The following is a 23615-nucleotide window of genomic DNA, read 5'->3' on the forward strand; positions in this document are numbered from 1 at the left end:
GAGTCCTCATTCAAACCCCACATAAGCCAACATTCCTTCTGGAACATATAAAATGCAAGCAAGGATTTATTTGAATGAGCATGTTCTTTTATTGGAACCTGACTAAGAATCAGAATCTGGCCCAGTATTCAAGAATAGTGAAAATCCATGTGGGAAGTCAGTGGAACTTTTCAAAAAAGCTCCTCATCAAGTACTAGATTTTGAGTAAGCATTAATAATTACAGTCATGTCATCCTGATTTGTTCTAGTTGAAGATTAAACCAGGGCTTTTGAGCAGTATCCTACTCTCTGTTTTTGCAGTTGGAATACCCAAGATTTTTGTTCATTTGTTGAGTTTCATCTGTTGCAGATGAGTCTCGATATTTTTACCAGCATTCTAAACTCACCCCAGTGAGTGGCCATGAGTCCCCACTGCTTTGCTATGAACACACACTTTCCCAGAGGGCAGGGGCTGCTCTGGGCAGGCTGCAACCAGGCATGACTGAAGGAACATCGGGCCTTTCAAGTCAAAGGCAATATATTCATTCATTTATTTATTTGTTTATTGGCATCAGGCTGCCTAGGGCGTTTAACCACCCCAGCACCACCACTGCAGTTATAGGCTGAGCTTGCCATCAAAATGCACTCATGATCAAAGGGAAAAAAGGCCCAGGAGACTGAAAGAAAAAGAATTTTTCATTGAAAGCAACTTAGAATTGCTCGCTGTTCTTTCTGTTCTTTTAAAATGCTGTGGAGTTTTGAAAGGCTGGGTCTGTGAATGACAGAAAGATCTGCTTGAGAAGCCAGGCTCAAATGTACCTTTTGGAAAAGGAGATCTTCCCTGACAGCCTTTCTCAGCTCTACAGAGACGTATGCTGTGTGAGATCAGGAGAGTACCTCTCAAACACAAACTACTGCCTACTGATGAATTGTCTCACAGAAGCCTTTATTTCTCCAGTATCCATGCTATAGAAACTGTCTCCATCAACTGTCCTCTCTGGAGTGATGCCAGCCTTCAAACCAGCAGGAGTTTCAGGAGGAATCTAACATCTAATCTCTCTTTACTTGTTGTGTAAATCAAATTTATTAGAACTACAACAAAACAAACAAACAAAAAAACCCCAATTTCATTCGTAATAATTTCTGGTGTAATTCTGCTGGCAACAGGAGTGCTGTGGCACAGCACAGTTTGCTTCCTAAGGGTATTCACTTTATCAGGCATCTGAATTTGAAAATGGTTTCACAGGCTTCCACAGGACATTGAAAAGCATCCCACAACTTCCACAGTATATTATTCCTGTCGTGCTATTGCCTTGTAGTGGGCTGACATCTGCCCTGCAGTAGGAGCACAACAGCTTTTATCCTCAAGAACACTTGGAAGTGGAACTTATTTGGATGTGTCACAGCTTTCATAACCTGTTGCCTCAGGGTACAAAGAAGCACGTTCCTGTGCAGCAGGCGTCAGTGGGATACACCCAGAACCAGGAGCAGCGGGGTTCTGGTTACAGGGTATCCTTACACCCAGGGCTTCTCAACAGAGAGTAATTCCCCTGAGCCTCTGTGGCTGCTGCTGTGCAGGACTCCGATTCCTGAGGACAGGCCATCGCTCATAATCAGGAGTAATCTGTTCTGTGCAGGGTGTCAGCATATATAATCTTCCAATACAAGCAGAATGTTAGTTTTCTAATACGACCATGCAGATCTGGAGTGCCACAAAAGAGCTCGCTTTTATACATATGCATTAGCTAAAAAAAGACCTTTGTGGAAACTAATGCTCAATAGAAAAGTGAAGCACTTGAGCTCAAAGGGAAAGAGAGCTTAAAATTATCTGCTTTCATTGAAACAATAACCTACTTGGCATTTTCGCCTTGGCCAGGATTTCCATACATATGGGGGACAATTCAATTGCTTTTCCGCCAAAGACAGTTCCAACAATAAAACAGGATAAACCAAAATGAACAACCTGCACTGGCTTTCCAACTGAAAACAGTGTGTCCTGAAAATTCTGTGAGCAATGGAAGCTTTCCCTGGCAGCTGAATGGTCAGTGATTTTTCCCTTGGTGCTTTTCTGGCATGGAAAATAATTCCGGTGCAGTTCTTGCAATAATCAGGATAGGAGCCAGTGGTAAAGGTGAAAGTTTTCTTGCAGGTTTATTGTAGTTGCTGCTGATTTTCACCTTATGAGAAGATGGTCTCCTTGTGATGTGATGGAACCAAAGGAACAACAGTGGGAAGAAAAGTCTGCCAAAAGCTCTGAAACCACTGCTGACTTCAGCAGGAAAACTCACAGGATCAAACCTTATGTGCCAGTATCAGATACTGCTCTCCAACTTATTATGGGCAAGGTGTTTTTAATATTCACAGTCAGCTCTAGGTGTGTGTCTAAAGGACAGTAGCATGCCCTTATGGAAGAGGAAATATCTTCCTGCTTCAGATTCCTGTGACTTGCCACAGCGAGAGCAAGATTATTTACTGAATGCCTAAATGCTGGCCTATTTTCCCAGCCTGTAAGAAAGCTTGTTGAATAGCGAACCAACTCAATTTTATGCTGGACACATCCAATTTTCTTACATATATTCTGTAGATTCTTATTGCTGCTGGCCAACAACTTCCTCTTAAAACCAGCATCGCTCCCATCAGGTCAGCATGCTCTCCAGTGCTTCTGCAAGAAGAGCAAGAATGTAAAAAAAGAGACAAGAGGCATCACTGTGTGAAGTCTGCTGAAATCCAGTGATTGCCTCAGCAGGAGGATCTCAGTCCACATCAGAATGCATCAGAATTTGTCTCAGTCCACATCAGAAGTTGTCCAGGTCCAGTCACCTATTCTGTTTTACCCTTTTAATTAATGTTCAGAAATGAGAAAGGATCACAGCATGCTCCTGTACAGCTCCCCAGGGTTAGCTGTGTTGTAGCAGGCAGGATGGGGGCCCATTGCTTCAGTGTGAATCACAGAAACTTAGCAAGGGCAGAACCTGGCCCTAATGCTTTATTAGGCTGGGAGTTCATCAAGTGTGCTGCATACACTCCTGAAAAGGTCTATGACTGTATGTTTTGCCCCAGTAATGTGATGCCACCTTAGGGTGGCTGCCATCTCCTCAGGGGTGCCACCATCCTGACTAGAAGTAATGAAATGTTATCAGCAGGAACAGAGGAAAAATTGTGCCACCTTACCAGTAACTGCAAGAATGCAGCACATGGCACCAAAACAGAATCCATGTCACACCAGGACTGCCTTCTCACAGTTCTAAAATCTGTAGGATACGGCCAGTGAAGCTCTTGGGATGTTCCCCGAAGTTGTATATAACCTAGAAGCTTAATAATGTCCTTTTCTGTGTTGCTGCTTTTCTGACAGCTTTTGCTGGTATCCAAAGGCTTTTGTGAGTCCTCATGGAGGTATCGTTGCCTCTAAGCTGGGATCACACAGTATAAAAGTAGTTGTGACCAGAGTGTTGGATAATGGCCATGTTTGATAATGCCCACACCCAGAACACAGCTGTAACATGGCCTTTGTGTCATGCTTGGTGACCTACAAGGTTTTTCCAGAATTGTCTGTTGTGCATACAATTCCACAGAGCCCTCAATCCCTATTACACAAAACTGTCACATCCTTCCCAAATGCCTTCTCTAGTGTCCACCATGAGCAGGGAAATGGAGACTTTATGTCTCAGAATGTGGGATATCTCATTACATTTGAGTTATGCTGATTATCCAGAGTTTATGTGGATTAGAACCTTTAAATTTCACTGTCTTATCTGTGTGTTGTATGTAACTATGTAAGGTTGGAGGAGTTTTAGAGAATTTCAAAGATAGCTAGTCAAACAGTAGAGATCTGATTTTTGTGTTTGACTTTCTAAAAGATAAGCTGAGTTACATGGCTCCTATGATAAAAACACTCAGTAGCGATTTGAAGTGGTTTTCATTAGGCTCCCATACCATAATTTTAGACAAGAGTTTCTCAAGACATTCCAGAGTTGGACACAGTTGGAGGCACCCTCTTTCTCCCAAAGACCTAAACCTCCCAGGACACCAGGGATGCAAGAGATCCATGTTTAAACTCAGCAGAGAATCTGGTCCACTCTGAACCCATTAAGTGCCACAAGCACTGCAGCAAAGCCCTAAATCCAGGCTATTCGACAGCCTCCAGTGATGCCATAAAAGCATTTTTTATGTGACATTGGTAACCCAAGTTCTGAAAAAAACTTAATCATGAGAGTAATTTGAAAAATGTTGTTTCATATTCGTGCATAATGTTTTCAGAAACATTTATTATACAGTTTATTTCCAAAATTCCATTTCACTCTCTGATTCTACCTCTAAATATAAATCTAATCCTCCTTCCTTGTCCTGTTCTATATATATAGCACACCCACATGTGATAAAGCCTTCTGCCACAGCAGTAAGGCAAGGTGGAGGGAGGGGGATGAAGGCTGTAGGTAACCTGTGGGAGCACTGAATGCACTTGGCTGCTGCTCATAATGCTCCAAAGATATAATTATCACATGCATGATGAGTACTACACCTGCTGCATCTCTTTTGCTTAAATAAATAAAAGATTCCAGTGCAGCCTCACTGGGAAACCATTAACCAGAGAGGTCACCAGAGGATTTCACACTCCCTGTCCTTCCCCTTCCATCTTGCTCTCTGGCTCGCTCTCTCTCTCTCTCTCCCCTCTTCTGTCCCTGCCAAATTTCACCACCTCCTTTCCAGTGCTCAGATTTCTGCTTCCTTGTGATTTTTCCATCTTTCCACTTCCCGTCTTTGAGCCTTCTTTCCTGTTGCCTGTAAATCCGATCCATTACAGTTTGTAGGTAGTGCTTATCAAGCCAGAATTCTCAGTGAGAAGTTGGGATAGCTGTACCATGAAGGATGTGCTTTGTAGGTGCTTCACCTGGCATCCTTGTTAGAGCTTGCTTTGTCTCTGCAGCATAATTTACATTCTGCTCTGCCAGTGCATTATTTCTTCTTTCTCAAGAGTCTTGCACGTGTCTGTAACCTCACTGCTGCCCAGTGTGTGGCCTAGACAAGCTGCCTGTGACACAGCAGGAATGATGTATTTGGGTATTTGGTGCAAAGGCTTTTTTCTTTTTTTGGCTCGGCCCATCTGCTGGTGACCCTGACTAAAATCTCTTCCACACAAGGAACCTGACCTATCACTGTTTACTTGTCAGTAACTGATGTCCTCAAGCAGGGACAGGACCATTGTTAGGGCTGCTACAATAAGTAGTATCAGATGCTTGGAAAATTACATTCTCCCGTCTCTGCTAACAGTGAATCCAATTCTGAGGCAGTGCAGTAAGACCTCTGCTGACTGTTGTCAACAATGACTCACTTTCCCGTCATGGAGGGAACCTTAAGGAATGCTTCAACCCAGCAGAAATACTTCGTTCGTAGTCATTCCCCAGATTCTCATTTCTGATGGTATTGCTAGTTGATTTTGCAGCTTCCTAAATCACCTCTGACTCATGCCATTGTATCCACATACGTTTATTTCCCTCTGTGCACCGTTATGGATTTAGCAAAAGGCAGCCAAAGTGTTCAAAGTCCTTACAGGATGTGTGTCAAGCAGAGCAAGGTAGTGGTTAAAGAGCTGGGGCCTATTTCTAGCTTTGCCTGTGACCTCTCATAAAAGATTAATGAGATTATTTGGGTGAATAAATCCAAATGCCTGGAATTAGATATTTAAACACATACATAGTGGGAATATGGCCAAATCTTATGGGACGCTTAATTCTCAAAATTTCATTGATAGCAACAGAATCTGTTATTGTACAGACCCATTTGAGTGCAAACCAGTTTACACAGATAACCAAGACAAATAAGTGTTAGTATCTAAGTTTGAAAATATTTGCCATGCACTGGTCTTGCTTCAGCTGCTGAAAAAAAAAAAGCAGTATTTTCACCATTATTGTTTCATAATGTGCTTATGTATCCTGGAGTGACAGGTGACATGTGAAAGCAACAATTCTGTCTGTATAAAGTCATACAGATTTTAATATAAGGAAAATAAAAGTAGCTAATTTTTTTTTTAAATAGTCATTCTTAAGAAATACATTTGGCAGCAGTTGTAGAGTGCCCCTAGCATTAGGCCAGCCTTTCACCCAGGAGAAATTCTAGTTCACTGATATCTGTAGGTGGTAGAATCCCACCATGGCATGACTTCTGCTTCATGAGTCCCACCAAAACACAAGATTTGGGTATTGGGGAATTATAGCCATGCCCAGTGCCTACATTGTCTTACAACAGATCCAAGGGGAAACCAGCATGGATTTAAAAAAGCATTGAGCTTAACTTTGTTTCTTTCTATTGATATTTTCATGAAAGATGGGAGGTATGGGACAGTTTCCGAGACTCTAATGACAATTCTTCTCTTTCAGGCATCGGATCTCAAAATCAAAATTTAGGTAAGTAAAACTGACTCTTGTTTTTCTCCTTTTTACTCTTTTTGTTCTTTTCTGAAGTGGTTTACACCAGCATCTCTGGGATGCAGTGGTGATTCTAGGAGATCCTGCTAAATACGTCAGATTTTTGTCATAAATCAAGATTGTTTTTCTTAGTTCCATACTGAAATAAGGCACAGGGACTATTGACCTCTGAAGTACCTATCTATGCTACCTATGTATATCAAACCATAAAACATAAAATCAGAAATAAAAAGCCACTTCAACCCCATAATTATACTACATCCATCAACATCAACCCTGTCAGCTCAAGGCTCTCTGGTGCACTGCTCTGCTTTGCTTGATTGTAAATATTTCAACTGATGAAGTTTCCATCTTATTTGTGAAACTCTCCTGTTCACCCTGGAACGTGGGAGCTTCTCTGGTGGCGTTTGGTTGGTTCTCTGTTGACTTAGAGGTTTTGGAAAAGTGAAGCAGTCCCAAGGTGGCCATTTGTGGGATTTCACTGGGGAGGCTGACTGAACTCATGGATCTTGGTTGTTAAGGTTCACTTCTACCCCTTTGGTAGGAGCTCAGCTGCCTCCATAACCCTGAATCCAAAGTCAGTTTTATAGAAAAACTAAATGAATTTTCAGAAAAACTGGAGCAAGTAAGTGTGTGCTTCCAGTTACCTAAGGAGCAATGTCAATTTAGGGATGCACATATGTGACATTCCCATGTAAAGGTTGTAGATATAAGCACAATCTTTACATACACTGTCATGTGCATGCACATTTGTGCACGAGTACACGCAAAAGCGTGTGAGATTGCAAATAGCTTAATGACAACATCAATGTCTAAGTGTGGTGCCCACTTTGGAAGTTGGGAAGATTATTTCTTGTCCCAAATGCACTGCAAAACACACAATGTATCTGTTTGTGAGGGACCGGGTGCCTTTACAAATTGCATAGGTAAAACACTGTAAATTTGACCACTCGTTGAAATGCTGTTGCCAAATTCTCGTCCATGTTGTGTTTACATCGTCTGGCTTTAGTGCCTACAGATGTGAACCCTGATCCTCAAGCATGGCTGTGGTTTGCCACTGGAAATTATACACAGGACAAGAGTAGCCAAGAAAAGTTCTTTCTCCTGAAACATTGTGCATGTGTGTGGCCCTTCAGACACACACACATATGTATGTAGTACCTATATAAAACTATTAGATTTATTATACAGTGGCAAGTGTTGCCTGGAAACGGGTTGCTATGCAAGTTAAATTCTGAAGAGTAGGAGGTGTGTAATTAGCTTTAAATATCTTCTGTAGTTAGTAATTATCCTGAGAAATCAGTGACACAAGGGGATGTGTTCATGGAAGGCAAACTTTAAAAAGTCTCTTGGTTAGCAAATGGTACCCTTAGTTCCAGGCATGAAGGTGAGATGCTGAAGCCCCCAGGCCTCAGGATTTCTTTCAGAACTAGCCCTTGTATTGGGCTTACTCCTGAATGTTGCTGAAAATGTTGCTGGAACTATTCTTTGGATTTTATTTGACTTCACCTGTCCAAAGACTTAATCCTTTAGCTCCATGTGACAGAGTATCTTTCTATTGACTATCCTGAGGCTGGGCAAGGTCCCATTGCAGGCCACAAGCATCAAATACATGGAGAATATTTATTTTTGTGGCAACTGAGCTAAAAAACCTCTCAGGGTATCTGCAGAGGATGTCTTAATCAGACTAAGATAGTGCTTGAAGACCTTGCAAATTGGTTTAGGACTAACTTTATTCCTATAGCTAAAACGAGGGATGTTCACAACTGTTGACACTGATGAGAGAGTATTTCTCAGGGTGAACTTGAGTTACTCTCTACCATTCTTGAGCAATAAATCAAGACTAGAGTCTCCCTTGACAGAGAGCTGCAATCACCTAAAGATCCCTATCTGAAAAGAACTTTTCCTTCTTCAATTTTTCAAGTCGCTACTGGCGCCGATGGAATCGATTCTGCAGAAGGAAGTGCCGTGCTGCTGTCAAGTCCAACGTTTTCTATTGGCTGGTGATCTTCCTCGTGTTTCTCAACACCCTCACCATTGCCTCTGAGCACTACAACCAGCCAGACTGGCTCACGGAGGTCCAAGGTGAGCAGAAGCTGCTGGTTCTGTTTATTACGGTCGGTGTCAAAAAAGGGAGCTGAGAGAAGAGCTGATGCGTTAAACCACACAATGTGAAAGGAGTGTGCACAGCTCCAAACAGTCCTGTGTCTGTGGAGGATCTTAAATAATACAATAAACTTATCTGCCTGCTGTGGGAGAAGTTACAGGAAAAATGTAAATACCTCGTTTCCAGTCAAAGCAGTATTCCATTGGGTGGAAGTGAAATCAGGTGTTTATGCTTAATTTATGTTTGCAGCAACTGGATTCCCAATTTATGGATAGCTACTGGGAGCCCCACATTGTCCAAGGTTTCCCCTGAAATGGCATTTATTATAAATTCTGATTATTAGGGAGGTGATGAAGAGTGATTTGTGAAGTTTTTCTGTCTGCAGAACAGAATTCTGAATTCTCTCTGGAGGTGAGAGCAGCTGAAAAGGCTTAATTAAGCAACAGTAGGTAGCACAGCAGCTCCTCTATTCCCACCCTCCTCTGCAGATGATGGGTGTGAAGGCAGGTTGTGCACAGGAAGGCGTGTCCCTGCCACTGGAGGTTGTGTAATACATTGCAGCTGTATGTGCAGTACGCAGGAACTGCTGTAACCATCTTGCTAAAACATTTCTGTGAATGAGATGCCCACGCTTTCCAAGTTCATTCTTTGACCCAAGCTTACATGAAGTTCACTTTTAAGACTGATCCTTAAAGTGCTTTCTTAGAAGCAAGGGCCAAGGATTAGTTGTGATGATCTTTTGACTAAGTTTCCTTAATCTGTTTCTTTTTGTTTTTCATGAGACACTGCCAATAAGGTGCTGCTAGCTCTTTTCACGGCAGAGATGCTGCTGAAGATGTACAGCCTCGGTCTCCAGGCCTATTTTGTGTCCCTCTTCAACCGCTTTGACTGTTTCATTGTGTGCGGAGGCATCCTGGAAACGATCCTGGTGGAGACAAAGATCATGTCACCGCTGGGCATTTCGGTTTTGAGATGTGTCAGACTCCTGAGAATATTTAAAATCACAAGGTACTTTATTGCTTCTTTGGGACTGGAGGAGGGCTACTGCTCAATGCACAACATGTAGAGGTACAGGTCACTCACGGGCCTGTTTATTTTCACTTTTTCTGCCACTAATTAGGCAGTGAGAGCGCTAGATTAGCAGTCCTCATCTTCTGAAGTCTGTAGCAGGGTGGGGAGGGCTGTACAGACTGGATATCTAACCCTGATGTGAGTGCTGAGGAGTCTGGCATAGGCAGCTGGAGACACCTGATACTGTGTAAAGTGCTAAATTGAAATCTGGAACAGTGTGAACTGAGCTCAGGCTCTTACAGTCCGCTGCAAAAGACAGAGAAAACCAAAACAGCAGATAGCCTTGTGACCTTCTCTGATGCTTTTTGGTGACAGAGAGGAGCCTGAAAGACTGCTTTGAGCCAAAAGAACATTTGAGTGAGGAGCCCATGCCAGCTCTAGTAGACTCAACAGTGACCCGAGTGGGAGATTGTGCCAACACCAGCAGCTATAGGCAAAGGATATTGCCAGCTATTCCCCTTCCAGGGAGTCCAGCATGAAGCAGCAGCTTTATGAAGAAACCAGACTTTTTCCAGCTTCCAGTATCTCCTCTTCTTCCTTTTTGTTCTTTTCCCTCTCCCTCTGCATAAAGGCACAGTGATATCTATTAAACAGTCACTGCTTGCTGAGCCAGGCACAACCAAAACACCAGCTTGGTGTGATAGGTCTTTTTCAGCTTGAGGGGAGTTTGTAGGAGAGATCAGCTCCAAACTTACCCAGAGCTCTTGAAACAAGTCTATCCAAGTACTATCTAAGCAGCACCAGGTCTGTCTTTTCCCATGTGGGTACCAGTCAGCACTTTATAAGAAGCTTGACTGGGGTGGTGAAAGAGTGCTTCTTCTGCATACTCAGCTTCCAAAATGTCCCTAGAATCCCTGTAACACCCCCCCACACCCCACCAGAGGAAATTGCTGACAAATTTGAGATAGAAAACACAGCACATAAGAAAAACAAGTCCAAAACTGGAAGATAGTCAAGATGGCTGAGCTGAGAGGCAGGAAAAAACAACAGGCTTGGACATGTGCATCATACAAGATTTGCCCTTAAAGCTTCTGAGGCTCAGATCTCTGGCAGGATGGATGGATTTCAGGGTCAGATGGCAGAGGCAGAAAATCAGTTCACAGTCTCAGAGAGAGAGGCCAAAGCAAGCCTGGAACTATTTCAAAAGGAGGAAAAAGTGGTCAGTTTAGACGTGTGACCATAGAAGAGGGGAAAACATTCCAGAGGGGAACGTTGCCTTCGAGAGAGGGGAAACAAGAGTTTCCAGTAAGAAAGGCATCTTTGCTCTTTCAGAAAGAGTGGGGCTCTCTGGTCTGGGGACTGTTTTTCCTGGGTCTTTGGGTCTGAAGTGTACCCATTACCGACTCCCAGGCCTGGTTTCTGAGGAAAGCAGTAGCTGTTTCAGGCACTGGGTAATCAGATACACCCGGGGCAACAAACCAATAGCTGTAAAAGCATGAGCTTCAACATAGCATCCTGGAGAGGTCATTCTTTTTTCAAGACATGTCTCCACTCCTGCACAAAATATATAAGCTAGCTAAGAGAATTCTCTAACAGAAAGGCAAACACTGAGAGAATATCATTAATGCTTTGGAAAGCATGAGCTGGTGGAGTACTCAAATATTGCTAAAGCTTCTGGCAAAGATGTGAGGATGGAACCAATCAGCAGTAGGACTTGTTATACTTGCCTTCTTTCTGCAGAACAATTAAAGTACAAAATTTCATGGAAAAAAGTGTTACCTGGAATATATCTCCTGCAATTTGTGCATGGGTCTGTGTGTAAAGCACAGAGCTAAGGAAGAACTCATGATGCATAATGTATTAATCAGATTTTTCTTTCTTTCCTGTTCCTAAAATATTGACAAGTAGGCTGCAGTAGTTTCAAATTTATATGTTTTGTAATTATTCATAATTTTCTTCATAATTCTTCCCTCTATTGGTGAAGTTCACCCTCATGTGGAAGGCCCTAAAAAGAGCCTCCAAAACAGTATTTTAGGCCCACTCATGCCTTACTGCAGGACAGAATGTTTTGGCATTAAAGCAAAACTTTTACCTTCTCTAGTAAATTACAATTTTTTTCTATTATTCACTAAATACAATGAGGATTTATTAATGACATGATCAGCACTGGTGGAATATCCCACCTGAGTGCAATGATAGTACAGAAAGATACAACACTGGAACACTGGGAGGGGTAGGAGGAATGACAGTGTCGTGTTTTATATCAAACATACATTCATGGGCATCATATACATCATGGGCATGGGGACATACAGTGGAGGTGAGAATTATGATAATCTAGAACATTTAAAAGGCACAAAGCTGGAAAATTACTCTGGTGAGAATATATCAGTGGGTGGACTATTCTTTATATATTTGTATGGGTTTTCCATGGTAGACACCATGCACAAGCAAATTCTGGGTCATCAAGATGATACAATTCTACAAGAAGCACAAATGTAGCTCCACAGTAGAATAGAAACAAATAAAGACACCATCAGATGAACAATGCATCATTTTAGAAACACTGTTTAGAATGTCAAGAGCAAACGTTTCTTCCAAGATTATAAATACATTAGACAAGCAGACAATATAATCTGTTTGTTTTATTCTCCCTAATTTTTAAAATGCTGTGCAGAACATCTCACTTTGTGATGAGAAGACAAATTATTTTCTCATTATAAATAATCCTTTCCTGCTTTATAGGTAGTATAGTCCTTTATATGCAAAATATAAATCATTTCATTTGCAACAGCATACAGAAATTTGATGTTTTATACCTAATCCTGCCACTAGGTAAGTCGCTGTTAACTGTAGGGGTGCCCTGGTTTTTGTACCTTCTGTCAAAAATCACTGTCAAAGTGGTTTTATATTGGATAAACAGGGTGGGAAGCTCTCCAAGAGTGAGTCTGCCAGCTGTTGCTGCTGTTTTAAGCCCTGCATCTATGATCGCCAGTGATGTGATCATAAAGGCATGGTGGAAGGCAATGGAGAGAGAGGAGAGGGAAGAGAGTAGAACACATTAAGTTCTAGTCCAGTTCTTCAATTGATTATTGTGTGAGATGTTGAGCAAACCATTTGGCTTCTGTGCATCACTCCTCCACTTTGAAGCAGGGATCACATCCACGTCCTGCTCACGTGGGGTTTTGCAGTGCCTCGTGTTCACTGGCACCCTCAAGGGCCTGGAATCTGCAGTGGGAGCTGTTAAGAGGCACATTCATTTCCCCAAAAGTCTGAGGCAGCAGCACTGCTTTCTCTCATACTTCCCATTAAAAGCTGCCTGGTCCAAAACCTCCTATTCCATCCAGCACCCAGTGATGTTTTTTCCTTTGTAGTAAGGGGCAAATCAGAGAGGGTGAAGTAGTGAGACCCTTCTTCTTTGGGCTTCAACAATTGCTGGGTTAAAAACCTCGTGTTTTACGGAGTAATCCCAGATCTCCCTTTGGGGGAGTTCATGTTAGTTCTGCAACCACCGAATGTGACAGATGGTAACCTCAGGTCAGGCTTCTAGAACCCTGAGATAACACTGTTGTTATTTTCACATCCTAATCAGTCAAGCATTTCTTATCCTCTCCTTTTTCCTTTTTCTCTTTTTTTTTTTTTTTTCCCTTGATAGGTTTGTTTACTTTTGTAATGGTGCTGTCTTTCTAGCTAGCACCAGTACACAGATAAAACAGCACTAATCTTATCACCGGGCCATCTCAGTTAATTGCTTGAAGCTTGATACTTATATAGGAATCTGAATCCCAGGTATTGAGCCATTGGTAAGGAATGCAGAGCTGATAGAAGAATGCAGAGTTGTGAGCTGAGATAGTAAGGCATTTAAACTTAAATTGAGTCACTGGGACTGTTCAGACTGCTCAACTTTACTGCTTCTTAAGGGTTCTGTGAGAAAGACCTAGAAAATGTGTGTCCTGGCTGACATTGGAGGACTTGGAGATATTCTGGAGCCCATCAACAACTGCTTTAAGGATGCTGAATTCATTTGACTTTCATCAGAATGAATTTTTCCCTTCTCCTGTGTCACTTCCCCTTCTTTCCAAAGTGTGAAAGTATGTGAGCTGTAAGCATAAACGCAAACACAGGGAGCTGTTACATTGCACATTCCGTGTGGATATTCGGTGGCACTGAGCCCACAGCTTCCATGCCCTTACCTTTGCTCTGTAGTTTTTCATTGCTCATCTCTTTAATTGCAGTTAAACTTTAAAGCATTCTAGTTTTCTCTGAAGTGCTGAAGCTGGGCTGGAGGGAAAACATCACAGCTCTCTTTGAAGCTCCGTCCTTGGAGATGAACCCGCTGCTGACCTTGAGAGGACATGGCCATGTCCCTCTGCAGATCAGATTGCTAACCTTCCTGCAGTGATTGGGCTGCTCAGGCAGTCCTGCCTTCCATGGGACAAGAAAAGTATTCTTTTTGGATTGATACTTGAAAAATATTAATTTAACTGTGATTTTAAGAACCTTTGTCTCTAATGAATATACTACCTTCAGAAAAAAATTATGAGTTGAAGGATCAGGCTTCCACAAAAGAGCCAGAGCACCAGTCTGCCATCCTTTTTACATGGAACCTCTGTCTTCAAGGACAACGTGGTTAGAAATGCAGAATCCTCTGAGTAAAGAAAGTTCAAAGTTATGGGCTTTAGGAGAAGGGACTGGAGGACATTGTCCTGGGTGGATTCTCTAAGCGTGGTGGCAGGCCAGGTAGAAGGAAGAACACAGGCAAACATTGCTGGCTTGCTGAAAGCTGTTGAGGCTTGCTAATAATGTGCATCAAAATGAGACGACTGGAAGATGTCAGCTAATCTTCAGCCCGATCTGAAAGCTGTGGCAGCCTCAAAGCACAAAAGAGAAGAGCTCGTGACCAGCTAAGCAGTAGATAGGAGTGATTGAGCAGATGCAAGACCAAAGCGGAAGCTGCATCATGGGTGATGTGGTGAATTCTTTAGAAATTTTTTCTAAAGCCTCTTTCCAGCTCATGACTACTCTGCAGGCTGGCAAAGAGTGCAAACTTATGTGCTGCAGCAAACATGCTGCAGCAACTCTTTGAACCCTAAAGTGGAATCACAAGGGCAAGAAGATCCTTTGCCTGCATCATACATGAGTCAGAACTGGACACAAGCTTGACTGCACTGGGAGAACAGGTCTTAACCAGCCTCTCTCTTGAATGAAGCCATTTGAAAATGTTCTGCAGCCTGTTTGAGGAAGTATAGAAGGTTTGATAACCAAAAAACCCAGTGATGTTGTGCTCTTCCAAATGAATGTAGATCTGGAGCTTGTTTTAGGGTCCTTGTAAAAGGAGCATTGGTATCTTTCCTCTCAATTCCAGAGAGCTCAGCAACCTCTCTGTGAGTGAGCCCAAGCACATACACACACACACACCAAATTTTGGGCAAGTTTGTATTCGCATCCAGTTTCCCCATCTGTTCTTGTTAGTTATTACAGGCCATTCTCTGGAGTGAGGTATTCTGGCTGCCATAACATCTGTGAGTGTTGTAATGAGGTTGGTTAGAATGTAACTCACTGAAGCAGCAAGAACTAATCATGGTATATTGATATAAGATGAGCAGAGCCTTAGATGGAGAGGGCTGTAATAATCTTCTGGGTGTGTGTGTGGAGTGGGGGGTGGAAGGAATTGTGCATGTACACGTGTGGTAGTAAAATTACTCATTAGCTGCAGTAGGTCTCGTTATCTTAGGGAAGCACATCAATGATTCACGGCTTAACAGGGTGTTTGGAAATGCCTGCTTTACACAGAAGGCAGCCTGAACCAATATCCTGTGCAGTCCATGAGCACCTGTCCCAAACTGAAGGAATTTTAACTGCTTCTATTTTCTCTCCCAGATATTGGAACTCCCTGAGTAATCTTGTGGCTTCACTCCTGAATTCAGTCCGCTCCATTGCCTCCCTGTTGCTGCTTCTCTTCCTCTTCATCATCATCTTCTCCCTCCTGGGGATGCAGCTCTTTGGGGGCAAGTTTAACTTTGATGAGATGCAGACCAGGAGGAGTACATTTGACAACTTCCCTCAGTCCCTCCTGACTGTGTTTCAGGTAAGGGCACGAGTGGTCCCTGTGGGGCCAGCACGTTGTGTTTCCATGGGGCAAGATAGGTCCTGCAGCCTGACAGTCCCCAGGACAGCACATGACCCTAACAGCTGCAGGAGCAGGGTGCCTGGTTGTGCTGCCAGCACACGGCATTCCCTCTCAAAGTGGGAAACGAGGATAAAACCCCTCTGTGCTGCAAGGCCACTGGGTCATTGCAGGGCAGGGCAAGAGAACAGCCACTGCCATGTCCCAGGGCAGCACAGCGTGCCAAAGCCCAGCCCTGCTGCTGTCCTCCCCGTGCTGGGGAGCAAATATCTGCTCACAGCCCCGCAGAAGTAATCCCACAGCCTTTAAGCCCTCTGCAGTTTTGGGAGTGATCCACCAAGAGCATCAGGATCAGGATTTCACTGACATGTGAGGAGAAGGGAAACGGCCTGGAGGGCAGTGCTGAGGGCAGTGCTAGAGGCTGTGCAGCCTGTCTGAAACCACAGGCTCGTGGGAGGGAAATGCTTGCAGCAAGTGGGGAGACTCGAACAGAGTTGTCTGGGAGAGCCATTTGCCTTCAGCTATCATCTTCAAGGAGACACTGTTTGGGGTTTTTCACACTTTGAGCACAGACCTTCTTTGCATTTTCTTTGTTCTGTGGTTTGTTGTTTGGGTTTGGTGTTTTTTTTAATGTTCTAGATGGACACAGCCAGAGTCTCCATCAGCTCCATCCTGGGGGAGGGGGTGTTCTCTAGGACAGTGGATATCTTTGTGTTAATGGGGTTTTCAAATTCTCTGTGTGGTCTAACACTGTATCCCTTATTGGTGGGAATGTGTCATTTAGATCCTGACTGGGGAGGACTGGAATTCGGTGATGTATGATGGGATCATGGCTTATGGCGGCCCCTCTTTTCCAGGAATGTTGGTCTGTATTTACTTCATCATCCTCTTCATCTGTGGAAACTGTATCCTTTGATGCTACTCTTTTCTGCAAGAGGGGATGAATTAAAACCACTATTTACTTTGTTGTGTCAGAAAATAGTGAATTTCTTACCTCATGTGTTTGCCTTTTCCCTAGGTCTGAATTTTGGCTTTGCACTGCCAAAAGTTAAATAATTTGTTTAATTTTAGCTGGTGCTAAGGCATATAAACAGTCGTAAGAGCCAGCTACGTGCCACTTCCACATGCTAGCTTTTATTTAGTATCTTTATGTGTTTAATGTTTTTATTCTTCATTCCCTTTAATTCTCTCATAGGTTTTTCTTTCCTGCCTTCTCTACAAACTAATCTCTGTGTGTTCCTACAGTACCTACTGCATATCTTTTACTTTGATTGCGTTTTTAGTAGTATATTCCATGTGCTTCCATCCAAGCCTTATGTGGAATAAAAATAATGTATAATCTGCAATATGCTATATACAAATGCTGTAATAGGAGTAACGTATGTTTGACATAATTGATTCATGTGAGATCATATATTAATTCATGTATAAACCAACAGGACCCCTGTTCCATTTCAGTCCCTGCAATCTGTGTGCTCTTCAGACAGAAAATTGTGTGCTCTGTTATCTTCCAGCCTGTGCTGGTCTTGAGTAACTTCAGTTCTCTCTGGCTTCAAGGTGAAGTGAGGGCACTGTACATACCCCAGGAGGCACAAAGCACATTGCATGATGAGGCTGTGAGTGTCTCTTCACAGGAATTTGCATATCACATAGAGCTGCCATTCTGTTCCCCATCTCAGTTTGCTGCAAATTTGTCCATGTTTAGTTTCTGCTTCCCTAATAAATGGCCCTCCTGTGTCAGAGGTGACATTTCCTTTTATATTGATGCTTCTAAAAAGCCACCTTGTAGACTCAGCCCAGCTCCTCTGGCCTTTGCCCATAATTCAGATCTCTCAAACCCTGTCATTTGACGTTTCAGTTGACCTGCATGCCCTCACTTCAAAGTGAGGTGGTGCAATTCCACTTGTCTGAAGGTCAAGGTAGGCAATCTGGCTGACAGCTTAAAAAAAACTCTACAACTTGGATCTCCTTGTGAAAACGTGAGACAAATCTACATGCTGGCTGACTTTGGAGCCTTTAGACCTTGGAGCCCGGGGAGGGGGGGATCTCTGTGTGTCCAGAATAAGCCTTGAACAGGGTTTGCTTAAAAGTTATCACGGTATAATAAGACCTACACTCAAGAAATTTGTAAAATGACCTTATGGACAGATTTGTAACATGAGATCTGAACACTGACTGGTAAGACAAGAAAACAGTTGTGATTCCATGCCCTTCAGCTACATGGGCATGATGGGCCATGCATGGATTCTGCTGGGAGGTGGCAGAGTTGTCAGCTCAACCCTTCACTGTCCAGACTAAATGAACCTTGGAAACACTCATCAGAGTACTGTGCTTGCTATCCATAAAATCCACTCATGTAACCTCAACTGTCAGAAGATGCAAAGCATTCAGGGCTTCTCTTATGTTCAGTGGGATTCTCTGCACAAAGGGAGACACTCTTGGGAAACTGGAAACTAAAATGTAAATCTAGGCTTAGATGTTTTATGTGAGCCACTCTGTTGTGAAATTTTGAAAACCCACAAAGTGTGTTATCTGTGTGGAAGGAAGGTGTAGGTTTGTGCATGATGGATATGCAGTTGTGTGAAATGGAAGTTTGGAAAATCCAAGAGATCTGATGACAGGTTGCTAAAACTTTTCAATTAAGAAACCTTTGGTATAATCTTTTTCTGCAGTTTTCAAAGCCCATTTTCTTTAAGTAGCACACAAACAGATATCCTGCTGAATGTATTTTTGGCCATTGCTGTGGACAACCTTGCTGATGCTGAGAGTTTAACATCTGCACAGAAAGAGGAGGAAGAGGAAAAAGAAAGGAAAAAGCTAGCTAGGTAAATCCATTTGCATACACCTATCTGCACACGTTCCTGTAATTACACACAGCATATATATATATGTATGTATATGATGTCTATACACACACGTGTGTAATATATATAACTTGTCTGTATGTGTATAGATTACATATGTGATTAATGTGATTATAGATGGAATTATATATATATAAATTTTTATGCAAAGGAATTCTAACCATAAGAAAAGAAAGTGTTGTGAGGTGGGAGTCCCCCCAGCTGCAGTGATGTGAGCAGAGGAAAGGAAGTCTGGGTTACTGATGAGCTTTCAGAGCAGCAGCAGAGACTGAGTGTGAAATGGTGTCACTCCCATTTGAATCTCCCTACTATGTTCCGACTGTTTTGGGCCACGAGGCATATTTTCTGTCATTCCCGTGATGAGATTTAGCAGCTTCTTTTTCTTTTGATGCCACATGCTGTTCTTCTCTTGCCAGTTCTTTTAGTGTTTCTGCAGACACTTAGGGGCACAAGCTGGATGAGACGAAGCTTCTCTGTCATTCCCAGCTGCCAGCAGCAGGGAAGCCTCTCCTCTCTGGTTATTTCTATTCACTGTCTTCCAGGCTGCTTGGAGGGGATCTCTTGTGTACATCTTTCTGCTTCATCCTGCATGCAACTCAGCAGATTTCCCTCCCTCTAGGGGTGCAGTGAGGGGCAAAACTTTTGTAGGCAACGTAGTTGGAAGTTCGCAAGATATGGGTTGAAAATGGTCCTTTGTCATTGGGTGAACAAAGAGATCTCTGCTGACAGACCTAAAATATGCATTTGCACAAACACACACACAAACACAGGCCATTGAGAAAGCTGCAAAATAAGGGACACTAAATAAAAATAGATCAGAGCCTCTGCCTTTGCCTGCAGATGAGGACAAGGTGGAGCCACTGGTATGGAAGCTGAACTCAGAATGGAGATTCCAGCCAGCTGATTGTTCTCATGGTGTGTGCTGTACTACATGAAGTTCCTGAAAGGGAAGCAGCTTTCCACCTTTGTAACTCTTCGGTTTTTATCTTGTAAAATTGCTAGGACTGCTAGTCCTGAAAAGAAACAGGAGATGGAAAAAACAGCTGTGGAGGAAGAGACAAAGGAGGAGAAAATTGAGCTGAAATCGATCACTGCTGATGGAGAATCCCCACCTGCTACCAAGGTAAGGTCTGCTGGCAGCCAGCGCTCTCTGTGCAGTGATGGCATGAACAGCTTGGGTTTCTAAGGGAATGAAAACTCTCTGCTTTATCAGACAAGGTCTTTGATGCTTCTCCTTCCATTTCTGTCAGATCAATGTGGATGATTATCAGCCCAACGAAAACGAAGAAAAGAGCCCTTATCCCACAACAGAAGCACCAGGTATACATCTCCTTCCTTCAACCCTCACTCAACAGAAGCCCCAGTTGCTAATGCACACAAAGACAAATTGTGGTAGCAGGTATGCTGGAAATGCCTTCATGATGGGGCAGCATGATATGCTTGCCTGTGTTTGCACAGGTGTGGACGTGGTCCTTTGCAGCCCCTATACTGATCAGTCATGTTTGACTGGGCTCTCTGTGAAGCTCTTTAATGGAAAACACGGAGCTTTACGGAGAATCAAATCGTATAAAAATCTCCCTATTTGAAAATATACATATGACACTGTTTTCAGTGTGCTTTTTCAGTCCTCAGCAGTCAGGGGAGTCTCACAGCAGATAGTCATGAAAGGGAAAGTGCTGAACGCCTTTTTGCACTGTTTACTAATCAAAAAGGACATGACCTTAATACAAGTCTAATGGCATAAGATCTCAGCCTAGGATTTCGAGAAACAAGCTGTAGCATTAGGCTGGTTTTCAAGTCAGGTGGGCCTAATTAACTTCATTCTCAGATACTTGAAAGATTGGTTGAAGAAATCTTAGAACTTTTGACAGTGCTCAAGAGATCCTGAATGGGGGTTGGGATTGGAACTAGTCAGTTCAGCTTCCATTCTTGGAAAAGTGCTGGAACAAAGGATTAAACAAACTATATGGCCGCAAGATAAGGAGATGACTAGCAGCCAACATAGTTTTGCCAAGAGCTAATCACATCAAACCACCCTCATTTTCTTCTAAAAGGAGCTGAAAACACTTGTAGACAGGAGAAAAGAAGTAGATATCATATTCTTTTATTTTTGTAAGGCTTCTGACGGTCTCTTACAGTGCTCTCATAAGCTGACTAGAAAAATATGGTCGAGAGGATCAGGAGAGAAATGATCAGACCCTTTATGGGGAGAGCAGTGGTAGCCCAAGTCAGTTTGTGCAACCCAAAAGCCTGTCTAGAGTTCAGTCCAGTTCATTGTTAATGACCTGAGTGATGGAAGAGGCAATATGCTTATTACATTTGTAGATGACACAAAGCTAGGAAGGACAAGAAGCATGCTGGAGGGCAGCATTAGAATTCAAAGAGCTCCTGAGGTCCTGGATAAATGGTCTAAATGAAATTGGAAGTGCCAGGCTCTACACATAGACAGGAATAAACAATTGACAAATAAAGGATCTTAGGTGACAGCTAGTTAGGTAACAGTCCTTGAGAAAAGGATCTGCATCTTATGATCACAAGCGCAACAGATGCCAGCAACAGTTTGCTGTCTTTGAAAAGGCAAGCAAGTAGTGAGATTTATAAACAGAGAAAGAATGACCCTTTTGTCCAGTTATGGGTTTGTTTTCACTGGTCAGTGAAAGCGAATCAGAGCAAAGCTGTTGTTTTACTGTGTTCACCATTGATAAGATCTCCACTGGAATATCATATCCCATTTTGGGTGCTCTGGTTAAGAGAAGTAGGCTGAATTTGAAGGAGTCTAGAAGAGAATGGGGAAAACAATGCTAGTAGGTAGCAAGAATTAAGATTGAATGAACCTTGGTCATTTGACTTAGGAAAGGCAGGAGAAACATCTTCAAATACAAAGAAGACTTCTACAGGTAGGAGGAGAATTATCTCCACTATGAAGTAACAGATTTAAGATTCACAGCAAAGAGAATTTTCTAATGCTGAGGCTGGAAAAGTTCACAGAGACAGCTGTGGAAGCCCAGCATTGCTGAATGTCATTAAGGACAGGTCAGAAAAATGTCTCCCAGAAAAGGCTTAGATATTATAATTAACTGAACCTGGCTTGGCAGAGGCATGAACCAGGGGGCCTTTTGTGATCCTTCCCTGCTCTGCTCTTCCGTGTTTCTGTGCTTATGGAACAGGCTATAAGAGGCCATATAACACTTTCTCTTCTATTCCATAATTCCTGATAAATAAATGACTGGTAATAGGTTGATTTGATAGGGTAAAAAGGACACAAGAGCTCATTTTGAGGAGATGGACAAGGGTTTCAGAGAAGCAAAATGGAAAACCATTCCTTGTATTTGATTGTCAGTCCAAGAAGCTCTCACACATGCTGTACTTGTATTCTTCCATGTTTATAGCCAGTTTATCAGAAATAGGGTGCGGTTCTAACTCTGTGCAGTCCTGCTTTTGCTCTGCCTGAGGCAGATCACTCTGGATTTAATCTTCCCATCACCTCTGTAGGCACAGGCACTTACTGGACACACATCCCTAGTTGCTAAGGGGTTTGTGGGAGTCTTTAGTAAGAAGCACAGATTAAAACAGCTTGATACAGTTTTGTTTCTGTTTCTCAGCTGGCTTGGATTTGCAGACCATTACCTTTTTTTCAAGTGAAGGAACAGTCACCTGGATGTCGATTTTAAGTCTACTGCTAATAGAATTGAGGTTTATTTACTTTCTGTAGGTAGCTTAGAAATAATAGCTTACAAATGAAGTATGTAACAAAAACCTACACCCACATTTTTTTTGTCGTGCAGCCATGCATAGAGTTAGAGTGAGGAAAATTAAGTGAAAACATTTTTAATGGCTGCCTAGGGGTGCCAGTCCCTGGCTGAACATAGTTTTGAACACAACCTAAAATTTGAATGGATTATCAGGTTTTCTCCTGTCTCCTACTAGAAATGCAAAGGGACACCATCCTGGTCTCTTGCCATTGTATGGCATTGATGCCTTTTCTAAACAGGCCTGTTCCCTGAATTGTTTATCAATTCTTTGTGAAGAGTGAAGATGATCTCTAACAGCTCACAAAATCCACATTTGGACCTCATGGAAGCCAACCATAAGGCTCAGATGCAGTAAGGTTTTGTAAACCCCTTATTAGATCAGATTTACCACAGTCATCTGTTCCACTCTGCTGGATCAAGCCCAGAAACACCAAGGCACTCTCAGAGCTGACGTGACAGGTCACCTCTGCCTCGTGCAGTTGGCTTTGGAAAGCAAGTCCTCAAGGCTTCCCCCAGCACTGGCAGGCAAGAATTTCCCAGTCCCCACCCGTACACCGGTCCAGTTCCCTTGTGGACATCTGAGCAGTCCAGAATCCTTCTGCTGGTTGCTGACCAGTCTGGCTGTGCTGCAGGAGATGCTGTGCAGCCATATCCAGCCCAGCTGGGCGCACCTTTTCCTGCAGCTTGCACACAGATCCATTTTCAGCTGTGCTCTAAGTGAAACATCCTGTTGCATCCTAGATGCAACCAGTTGGTTCTACCTATTTCCTCTTTATTATTTAAGCTGTCAGTGCCTGTGGCACTTCCCATGACTGTCCATCCTCTGAAAACATCATTCACCCTAATTCAGTGTCCAGAAACCATTTGGATTGGTCACTTCATTTGTTTTTCCTAACAAGGCAGGGTCTTTCCTAACCTACCTTGCTCCTTCTCTGATTTGTTTCTACTCCTTCAGCCAGTTTTCTCAATAACCCCTCCTGACTCTGTTTGCCACACAGTGTTGCTCCTTGGCCCCAGAACACTTGCAGCTCCTCAGATCACCTAGCCTCTTTTTCAGAAGGACAGACTAGTTCTCCTAGAGATTTGTGTACACTAGAAGGATTATTATGATGATATGTTTATTACAGGAAGACAGGGAGCTAGTCTTGCAGTCTAGTACAGAAATAGACAAAGAATTCAGAATGTCAAATGAAGGTAAATCTTGGGATGATTCATGGGAGCTTGAAGCAAAATAATGTCCTTATACGAGAGTTCTGGTCTTTGTACAGGAAAAATAAACCTCCCCATCATCGAATTTCTCACTGATATTGCACTGTAGCCTGTTTGTGCTTGTCCCCACAGCCAAAGCACATT

The 23615-nt window shown here is 42.9% G+C and overlaps 1 protein-coding gene across 22 annotated transcripts in view; it reads left to right on the top strand.

Annotated features, from left to right (window-relative positions):
• The window catches only part of CACNA1C (calcium voltage-gated channel subunit alpha1 C), a 464262-nt gene that overhangs the window by 347251 nt on the left and 93396 nt on the right, over positions 1-23615 (top strand). For all 22 annotated transcript variants that reach the window (XM_042050204.1, XM_042050205.1, XM_042050210.1 and 19 more), the window contains 8 exons: positions 6354-6380; positions 8326-8486; positions 9291-9516; positions 15400-15607; positions 16431-16551; positions 18357-18471; positions 19513-19633; positions 19761-19830. In XM_042050204.1, the coding sequence (XP_041906138.1) occupies positions 6354-6380; positions 8326-8486; positions 9291-9516; positions 15400-15607; positions 16431-16551; positions 18357-18471; positions 19513-19633; positions 19761-19830 (1049 nt within the window). The remainder of the gene's footprint in view (positions 1-6353; positions 6381-8325; positions 8487-9290; positions 9517-15399; positions 15608-16430; positions 16552-18356; positions 18472-19512; positions 19634-19760; positions 19831-23615) is intronic.

Source organism: Corvus kubaryi, unplaced genomic scaffold (assembly GCF_017639235.1).
Source record: "Corvus kubaryi isolate FWS band 111438036 unplaced genomic scaffold, C.kubaryi_AGA036_p1.0 72, whole genome shotgun sequence".
In the NCBI taxonomy this organism is placed as follows: Eukaryota; Metazoa; Chordata; class Aves; order Passeriformes; family Corvidae; genus Corvus; species Corvus kubaryi.